Source organism: Taudactylus pleione, unplaced genomic scaffold (genome assembly GCF_031769625.1).
Source record: "Taudactylus pleione unplaced genomic scaffold, aTauple2 ptg001433l, whole genome shotgun sequence".
Classification (NCBI taxonomy): domain Eukaryota; kingdom Metazoa; phylum Chordata; class Amphibia; order Anura; family Myobatrachidae; genus Taudactylus; species Taudactylus pleione.
In genome coordinates, this window is record NW_028285832.1 from 1 (window position 1) to 10000 (window position 10000).

A 10000-nucleotide genomic window follows, 5' to 3' on the forward strand; every position below is an offset into this window, starting at 1 on the left:
TGTATGAGAGAGATGGGGGGATAGGGGTCTGTGTGTGTGTGTGTGAGAGAGATGAGGGGGATAGGGGTCTGTGTGTGTGAGAGAGATGAGGGGATGGGGGTCTGTGTGTGAGAGAGATGAGGGATAGGGGTCTGTGTGTGTGTGTGTGAGAGAGATGAGGGGATGAGGGGTCTGTGTGTGTGTGTGAGAGAGATGAGGGGATAGGGGTCTGTGTGTGTGTGAGAGAGATGAGGGGATAGGGGTCTGTGTGTGTGTTGAGAGAGATGAGGGGATAGGGGTCTGTGTGTGTGTGAGAGAGATGAGAGGATGGGGGTCTGTGTGTGTGTGAGAGAGATGAGGGGATAGGGGTCTGTGTGTTGTGTGAGAGAGATGAGGGGATAGGGGTCTGTGTGTATGAGAGAGATGGGGGGATAGGGGTCTGTGTGTGTGTGTGAGAGAGATGAGGGGATAGGGGTCTGTGTGTGTGTGAGAGAGATGAGGGGATAGGGGTCTGTGTGTGTGTGTGAGAGAGATGAGGGGATAGGGGTCTGTGTGTGTGTGAGAGAGATGAGGGGATAGGGGTCTGTGTGTGTGTGAGAGAGATGAGGGGATAGGGGTCTGTGTGTGTGAGAGAGATGAGGGGATAGGGGTCTGTGTGTGTGTGAGAGAGATGAGGGATAGGGTCTGTGTGTGTGAGAGATGAGGGGATAGGGGTCTGTGTGTGTGTGAGAGAGAGATGAGGGGATAGGGGTCTGTGTGTGTGTGAGAGAGATGAGGGGATAGGGGTCTGTGTGTGTGAGAGAGATGGGGGGATAGGGGTCTGTGTGTGTGTGAGAGAGATGAGGGGGATAGGGGTCTGTGTGTGTGTGTGAGAGAAATGAGGGGATAGGGGTCTGTGTGTGTGAGAGAGATGGGGGATAGGGGTCTGTGTGTGTGTGAGAGAGATGAGGTGATGGGGGTCTGTGTGTGTGTGAGAGAGATGAGGGGATAGGGGTCTGTGTGTGTGAGCAGAGATGAGGGGATAGGGGTCTGTGTGTGTGTGTGAGAGAGATGAGGGGATAGGGGTCTGTGTGTGTGTGTGAGAGATGAGGGGATAGGGGTCTGTGTGTGTGACAGAGATGAGGGGATAGGGGTCTGTGTGTGTGTGAGAGAGATGAGGGGATAGGGGTCTGTGTGTGTGTGTGTGAGAGAGAGATGAGGGGATAGGGGTCTGTGTGTGTGTGTGTGAGAGATGAGGGGATAGGGGTCTGTGTGTGTGAGAGAGATGAGGGGATAGGGGTCTGTGTGTGTGTGTGAGAGAGATGAGGGGATAGGGGTCTGTGTGTGTGTGAGAGAGATGAGGGGATAGGGGTCTGTGTGTGTGTGAGAGAGATGAGGGGATAGGGGTCTGTGTGTGTGTGTGTGAGAGATGAGGGGATAGGGGTCTGTGTGTGTGAGAGAGATGAGGGGATAGGGGTCTGTGTGTGTGTGAGAGAGATGAGAGGGATAGGGGTCTGTGTGTGTGTGAGAGAGATGAGAGGGATAGGGGTCTGTGTGTGTGTGTGAGAGAGATGAGGGGATAGGGGTCTGTGTGTGTGTGTGAGAGAGATGAGGGGATGGGGGTCTGTGTGTGTGTGTGTGTGTGTGAGAGATGAGGGGATAGGGGTCTGTGTGTGTGTGAGAGAGATGAGGGGATAGGGGTGTGTGTGTGTGAGAGAGATGAGGGGATGGGGGTCTGTGTGTGTGTGAGAGAGATGAGGGGATAGGGGTCTGTGTGTGTGTGAGAGAGATGAGGTGATGGGGGTCTGTGTGTGTGTGAGAGAGATGAGGGGATAGGGGTCTGTGTGTGTGTGAGAGAGATGAGGTGATAGGGGGTCTGTGTGTGTGTGAGAGAGATGAGGGGATAGGGGTCTGTGTGTGTGTGTGAGAGAGATGAGGGGATAGGGGTCTTTGTGTGTGTGTGAGAGATGAGGGGATAGGGGTCTGTGTGTGTGACAGAGATGAGGGGATAGGGGTCTGTGTGTGTGTGAGAGAGATGAGGGGATAGGGGTCTGTGTGTGTGTGTGTGAGAGAGAGATGAGGGGATAGGGGTCTGTGTGTGTGTGTGTGTGAGAGATGAGGGGATAGGGGTCTGTGTGTGTGAGAGATGAGGGGATAGGGGTCTGTGTGTGTGAGAGAGATGAGGGGATAGGGGTCTGTGTGTGTGTGTGAGAGAGATGAGGGGATAGGGGTCTGTGTGTGTGAGAGAGATGAGGGGATAGGGGGTCTGTGTGTGTGTGAGAGAGATGAGGGGATAGGGGTCTGTGTGTGTGTGTGTGAGAGAGAGATGAGGGGATAGGGGGTCTGTGTGTGTGTGAGAGAGATGAGGGGATAGGGGTCTGTGTGTGTGTGTGTGAGAGATGAGGGGATAGGGGTCTGTGTGTGAGAGAGATGAGGGGATAGGGGTCTGTGTGTGTGTGTGTGTGTGAGAGAGATGAGGGGATAGGGGTCTGTGTGTGTGAGAGATGAGGGGATAGGGGTCTGTGTGTGTGTGAGAGAGATGAGAGGGATAGGGGTCTGTGTGTGTGTGAGAGAGATGAGAGGATAGGGGGGTCTGTGTGTGTGTGTGAGAGAGATGAGGGGATAGGGGTCTGTGTGTGTGTGTGAGAGAGATGAGGGGATAGGGGTCTGTGTGTGTGTGTGAGAGAGATGAGGGGATAGGGGTCTGTGTGTGTGTGAGAGAGATGAGGGGGATAGGGGTCTGTGTGTGTGTGTGAGAGAGATGAGGGGATAGGGGTCTGTGTGTGTGTGAGAGAGATGAGAGGATAGGGGTCTGTGTGTGTGTGTGTGTGTGAGAGATGAGGGGATAGGGGTCTGTGTGTGTGTGAGAGAGATGAGGGGATAGGGGTCTGTGTGTGTGTGTGAGAGAGATGAGGGGATAGGGGTCTGTGTGTGTGTGAGAGAGATGAGGGGATAGGGGTCTGTGTGTGTGTGTGTGTGTGAGAGATGAGGGGATAGGGGTCTGTGTGTGAGAGAGATGAGGGGATAGGGGTCTGTGTGTGTGAGAGAGATGAGGGGATAGGGGTCTGTGTATGTGAGAGAGATGAGGGGATAGGGGTCTGTGTGTGTGTGAGAGAGATGAGGGGATAGGGGTCTGTGTGTGTGTGAGAGAGATGAGGGGATAGGGGTCTGTGTGTATGAGAGAGATGAGGGGATAGGGGTCTGTGTGTGTGTGTGAGAGAGATGAGGGGATAGGGGTCTGTGTGTGTGTGTGAGAGAGATGAGGGGATAGGGGTCTGTGTGTGTGTGAGAGATGAGGGGATAGGGGGTCTGTGTGTGTGTGAGAGAGATGAGGGGATAGGGGTCTGTGTGTGTGTGTGAGAGAGGATGAGGGGATAGGGGTCTGTGTGTGTGTGAGAGAGATGAGAGGATAGGGGTCTGTGTGTGTGTGTGAGAGAGATGAGGGGATAGGGGTCTGTGTGTATGAGAGAGATGAGGGGATAGGGGTCTGTGTGTATGAGAGAGATGAGGGGATAGGGGTCTGTGTGTGTGTGAGAGAGATGAGAGGGATAGGGGTCTGTGTGTGTATGAGAGAGATGAGGGGATAGGGGTCTGTGTGTATGAGAGAGATGAGGGGATAGGGGTCTGTGTGTATGAGAGAGATGAGGGGATAGGGGGTCTGTGTGTGTGTGAGAGAGATGAGGGGATAGGGGTCTGTGTGTGTATGAGAGAGATGAGGGGATAGGGGTCTGTGTGTGTGAGAGAGAGATGAGGGGATAGGGGTCTGTGTGTGTGAGAGAGATGAGGGGATAGGGGTCTGTGTGTGTGTGTGTGAGAGATGAGGGGATAGGGGTCTGTGTGTGTGTGTGAGAGAGATGAGGGGATAGGGGTCTGTGTGTGTGTGAGAGAGATGAGGGGATAGGGGTCTGTGTGTGTGTGAGAGAGATGAGAGGATAGGGGTCTGTGTGTGTGTGAGAGATGAGGGGATAGGGGTCTGTGTGTGTGTGAGAGAGATGAGGGGATAGGGGTCTGTGTGTGTGTGTGTGAGAGATGAGGGGATAGGGGTCTGTGTGTGTGTGTGAAAGAGATGAGGGGATAGGGGTCTGTGTGTGTGTGAGAGAGATGAGAGGATAGGGGTCTGTGTGTGTGTGAGAGAGATGAGGGGATAGGGGTCTGTGTGTGTGTGTGAGAGAGATGAGGGGATAGGGGTCTGTGTGTGAGAGATGAGGGATAGGGGTCTGTGTGTGTGTGTGAGAGAGATGAGGGGATAGGGGTCTGTGTGTGTGTGAGAGAGATGAGGGGATAGGGGTCTGTGTGTATGAGAGAGATGAGGGGATAGGGGTCTGTGTGTGTGTGAGAGAGATGAGGGGATAGGGGTCTGTGTGTGTGTGAGAGAGATGAGGGGGATAGGGGTCTGTGTGTGTGTGTGAGAGAGATGAGGGGATAGGGGGTCTGTGTGTGTGTGAGAGAGATGAGGGGATAGGGGGTCTGTGTGTGAGAGATGAGGGGATAGGGGTCTGTGTGTGTGTGTGAGAGATGAGGGGATAGGGGTCTGTGTGTATGAGAGAGATGAGGGGATAGGGGTCTGTGTGTGTGTGTGAGAGAGATGAGGGGATAGGGGTCTGTGTGTGTGTGAGAGAGATGAGAGGATAGGGGTCTGTGTGTGTGTGTGAGAGAGATGAGGGGATAGGGGTCTGTGTGTATGAGAGAGATGAGGGGATAGGGGTCTGTGTGTATGAGAGAGATGAGGGGATAGGGGTCTGTGTGTGTGTGAGAGAGATGAGAGGATAGGGGTCTGTGTGTGTGTGAGAGAGATGAGGGGGATAGGGGTCTGTGTGTGTGAGAGAGATGAGGGGATAGGGGTCTGTGTGTGTGTGTGAGAGAGATGAGGGGATAGGGGTCTGTGTGTGAGAGAGAGATGAGGGGATAGGGGTCTGTGTGTGTGTGTGTGAGAGATGAGGGGATAGGGGTCTGTGTGTGTGTGTGAGAGAGATGAGGGGATAGGGGGTCTGTGTGTGTGTGAGAGATGAGGGGATGGGGGTCTGTGTCGTGTGTGTGAGAGAGATGAGGGGATAGGGGTCTGTGTGTGTGTGTGAGAGAGATGAGGGGATAGGGGTCTGTGTGTGTGTGAGAGAGATGAGAGGATAGGGGTCTGTGTGTGTGTGTGAGAGAGATGAGGGGATAGGGGTCTGTGTGTATGAGAGAGATGAGGGGATAGGGGTCTGTGTGTATGAGAGAGATGAGGGGATAGGGGTCTGTGTGTGTGTGAGAGAGATGAGAGGATAGGGGTCTGTGTGTGTATGAGAGAGATGAGGGGATAGGGGTCTGTGTGTATGAGAGAGATGAGGGGATAGGGGTCTGTGTGTATGAGAGAGATGAGGGGATAGGGGTCTGTGTGTGTGTGAGAGAGATGAGGGGATAGGGGTCTGTGTGTGTGAGAGAGAGATGAGGGGATAGGGGTCTGTGTGTGTGAGAGAGATGAGGGGATAGGGGTCTGTGTGTGTGTGTGTGAGAGATGAGGGGATAGGGGTCTGTGTGTGTGTGTGAGAGAGATGAGGGGATAGGGGTCTGTGTGTGTGTGGAGAGATGAGGGGATAGGGGTCTGTGTGTGTGTGAGAGAGATGAGGGGATAGGGGTCTGTGTGTGTGTGTGTGAGAGATGAGGGGATAGGGGTCTGTGTGTGTGTGTGAGAGAGATGAGGGGATAGGGGTCTGTGTGTGTGTGAGAGAGATGAGGGGATAGGGGGTCTGTGTGTGTGTGTGTGAGAGAGATGAGGGGATAGGGGTCTGTGTGTGTGTGAGGAGAGATGAGGGGATAGGGGTCTGTGTGTGTGTGTGAGAGAGATGAGGGGATAGGGGTCTGTGTGTGAGAGATGAGGGGATAGGGGTCTGTGTGTGTGTGAGAGATGAGGGGATAGGGGTCTGTGTGTGTGTGTGAGAGAGATGAGGGGATAGGGGTCTGTGTGTGTGTGTGAGAGAGATGAGGGGGATAGGGGTCTGTGTGTGTGTGTGAGAGAGATGAGGGGATAGGGGGTCTGTGTGTGTGTGTGAGAGAGATGAGGGGATAGGGGGTCTGTGTGTGAGAGAGATGAGGGGATAGGGGTCTGTGTGTGTGTGAGAGATGAGGGGGATAGGGGTCTGTGTGTGTGTGAGAGAGAGATGAGGGGATAGGGGTCTGTGTGTGTGTGTGAGAGATGAGGGGATAGGGGTCTGTGTGTGTATGAGAGAGATGAGGGGATAGGGGTCTGTGTGTGTGAGAGAGATGAGAGGATAGGGGTCTGTGTGTGTGAGAGAGATGAGGGGATAGGGGTCTGTGTGTGTGTGTGAGAGAGATGAGGGGATAGGGGTCTGTGTGTGTGTGTGTGAGAGAGATGAGGGGATAGGGGTCTGTGTGTGTGTGTGTGAGAGATGAGAGGATAGGGGTCTGTGTGTGAGAGAGATGAGGGGATAGGGGTCTGTGTGTGAGAGAGATGAGGGGATAGGGGTCTGTGTGTGTGTGTGAGAGAGATGAGGGGATAGGGGTCTGTGTGTGTGTGTGAGAGAGAGATGAGGGGATAGGGGTCTGTGTGTGTGTGTGAGAGAGATGAGGGGATAGGGGTCTGTGTGTGTGTGTGAGAGAGATGAGGGGATAGGGGTCTGTGTGTGAGAGAGAGATGAGGGATGAGGGGATAGGGGTCTGTGTGTGTGTGAGAGAGATGAGGGGATAGGGGTCTGTGTGTGTGTGTGAGAGAGATGAGGGGATAGGGGTCTGTGTGTGTGTGAGAGATGAGGGGATAGGGGTCTGTGTGTGTGTGAGAGAGAGATGAGGGGATAGGGGTCTGTGTGTGTGTGTGAGAGATGAGGGGATAGGGGTCTGTGTGTGTATGAGAGAGATGAGGGGATAGGGGTCTGTGTGTGTGAGAGAGATGAGAGGATAGGGGTCTGTGTGTGTGAGAGAGATGAGGGGATAGGGGTCTGTGTGTGTGTGTGAGAGAGATGAGGGGATAGGGGTCTGTGTGTGTGTGTGTGAGAGAGATGAGGGGATAGGGGTCTGTGTGTGTGTGTGTGAGAGATGAGAGGATAGGGGTCTGTGTGTGAGAGAGATGAGGGGATAGGGGTCTGTGTGTGAGAGAGATGAGGGGATAGGGGTCTGTGTGTGTGTGTGAGAGAGATGAGGGGATAGGGGTCTGTGTGTGTGTGTGAGAGAGAGATGAGGGGATAGGGGTCTGTGTGTGTGTGTGAGAGAGATGAGGGGATAGGGGTCTGTGTGTGTGTGTGAGAGAGATGAGGGGATAGGGGTCTGTGTGTGAGAGAGAGATGAGGGGATAGGGGTCTGTGTGTGTGTGAGAGAGATGAGGGGATAGGGGTCTGTGTGTGTGAGAGAGATGAGGGGATAGGGGTGTGTGTGTGTGAGAGAGATGAGGGGATAGGGGTCTGTGTGTGTGTGAGAGAGATGAGGGGATAGGGGTCTGTGTGTGTGTGAGAGAGATGAGGGGATAGGGGTCTGTGTGTGTGTGAGAGATGAGGGGATAGGGGTCTGTGTGTGTGTGAGAGAGATGAGGGGATAGGGGTCTGTGTGTGTGAGAGAGATGAGGGGATAGGGGTCTGTGTGTGTGTGTGTGTGAGAGATGAGGGGATAGGGGTCTGTGTGTGTGTGTGAGAGATGAGGGGATAGGGGTCTGTGTGTGTGTGTGAGAGATGAGGGGATAGAGGTCTGTGTGTGTGTGTGAGAGAGATGAGGGGGGGGTATAGGGGTCTGTGTGAGAGAGATGGGAGGGATAGGGGTCTGTGTGAGAGATGAGGGGGGGATAGGGGTCTGTGTGTGAGAGAGATGAGGGGGGATAGGGGTCTGTGTGTGAGAGAGATGAGGGGGGGATAGGGGTCTGTGTGTGAGAGAGATGAGGGGGAGATAGGGGTCTGTGTGTGAGAGAGATGGGGGGGATAGGGGTCTGTGTGAGAGAGAGGGGGGGGATAGGGGTCTGTGTGAGAGAGGGGGGGGGGATAGGGGTCTGTGTGAGAGAGGGGGGGGGATAGGGTTCTGTGTGAGAGTAGTGGGGCTTATTCTGGTGTCGGGCTGCATAGGACGTTCCCGGACTCTCTTCTCTCCGTACGTTGGCCCATATAGTATAGAACGTGAATTTGGCGGTGCAGGCGGCAGAATTAGAGTGGGGGGTGTTATAAGGCTGCTGGCAGACTATTCCCATGTTCTCTCCCATAGTATTTGGTGTAACAGGCGCCATATTGAGTATCCCCATTACTGCTGCCCTTAGTTACTCCTGCGCCTCCTGTGACCGTCTCTCACTGCTCCCCTCTTCTCACTGCTCCCCTCTTCTCACTGCTCCCCTCTTCTCACTGCTCCCCTCTTCTCATGCAGGTATTGGGGTTCGAGGTGGACACAGTAAATTCAGTCCAGTTCTCCAACCACACCGGTGAGTCCTCTTCCCGCTGAGCGTCGCTGTCCCCTTGTGGCCGCTTTGTGTCAGTTCTCTGATTCTGAATGTGACCATGTCCACCCTCCTATTCTCTGCCTGAGCAGGATCTCCTTGGTCCACAAGCTGACATTCCTCTTGCCCCTTTCCCAGGGTACGATCACTGGAAGGGGCAAGTACTCAATGCTGAGGAGCTTCAGGAGCTGTACGAGGGTCTGAGACTGAACGGGGTCACACAGTATGACTATGTGCTGACAGGTGAACTATATCATCATGTGTGTACTCCTCACTGCTACTGACTGTACCTGCTGCTGTCATTACTGGCGCTCTCCTGTACTCTGCTGGGAGCTCTCTCTCTCCTGTACTCTGCCGGGAGCTCTCTCTCTCTCTCCTGTACTCTGCCGGGAGCTCTCTCTCTCTCTCCTGTACTCTGCCGGGAGCTCTCTCTCTCTCTCCTGTACTCTGCCGGGAGCTCTCTCTCTCTCTCCTGTACTCTGCCGGGAGCTCTCTCTCTCTCTCCTGTACTCTGCCGGGAGCTCTCTCTCTCTCTCCTGTACTCTGCCGGGAGCTCTCTCTCTCCTGTACTCTGCCGGGAGCTCTCTCTCTCTCTCCTGTACTCTGCCGGGAGCTCTCTCTCTCCTGTACTCTGCCGGGAGCTCTCTCTCTCTCTCCTGTACTCTGCCGGGAGCTCTCTCTCTCTCTCTCTCTCTTACTCCTCTGCTGTCTCTCTCTCTCTCTCTCTTACTCCTCTGCTGTCTCTCTCTCTCTCTCTCTCTCTCTCTTATACTCCTCTGCTGTCTCTCTCTCTCTCTTATACTCCTCTGCTGTCTCTCTCTCTCTCTCTCTCTCTCTCTCTTATACTCCTCTGCTGTCTCTCTCTCTCTCTCTTATACTCCTCTGCTGTCTCTCTCTCTCTCTCTTATACTCCTCTGCTGTCTCTCTCTCTCTCTCTCTCTTACTCCTCTGCTGTCTCTCTCTCTCTCTCTCTCTCTTACTCCTCTGCTGTCTCTCTCTCTCTCTCTCTCTCTTACTCCTCTGCTGTCTCTCTCTCTCTCTCTCTTACTCCTCTGCTGTCTCTCTCTCTCTCTCTCCTGTACTCTGCCGGGAGCTCTCTCTCTCTCTCTCTCTCATACTCTGCTGTGTCTCTCTCTCTCTCTCTCTCTCTCATACTCTGCTGTGTCTCTCTCTCTCTCTCCTGTACTCTGCCAGGAGCTCTCTCTCTCTCTCTCTCCTGTACTCTGCCGGGAGCTCTCTCTCTCTCTCTCTCTCTCCTGTACTCTGCCGGGAGCTCTCTCTCTCTCTCTCTCTCTCTCCTGTACTCTGCCGGGAGCTCTCTCTCTCTCTCTCTCTTACTCCTCTGCTGTCTCTCTCTCTCTCTCTCTCTCATACTCTGCTGTGTGTCTCTCTCTCTCTCTCTCTCTCTCTCCTGTACTCTGCCGGGAGCTCTCTCTCTCTCTCTCTCTCTCTCTCTCTCTCTCTCTCTCTCTCTCTCTTACTCCTCTGCTGTCTCTCTCTCTCTCTCTATCTCTCTCTCTTACTCTGCTGTGTGTCTCTCTCTCTCTCTCTCTCCTGTACTCTGCCGGGAGCTCTCTCTCTCTCTCTCTCCTGTACTCTGCCGGGAGCTCTCTCTCTCTCTCCTGTACTCTGCCGGGAGCT

The 10000-nt window shown here is 54.1% G+C and overlaps 1 protein-coding gene across 1 annotated transcript in view; it reads left to right on the plus strand.

Moving 5' to 3' along the window:
• The first annotated feature begins 8283 nt into the window (after positions 1–8283).
• Positions 8284–10000, plus strand: part of PDXK (pyridoxal kinase) — a 79488-nt gene continuing 77771 nt past the window's right edge. Inside the window, exons 1-2 of the mRNA XM_088463714.1 lie at positions 8284–8344; positions 8498–8602. Of these exons, the coding sequence (XP_088319840.1) occupies positions 8284–8344; positions 8498–8602 (166 nt within the window). The remainder of the gene's footprint in view (positions 8345–8497; positions 8603–10000) is intronic.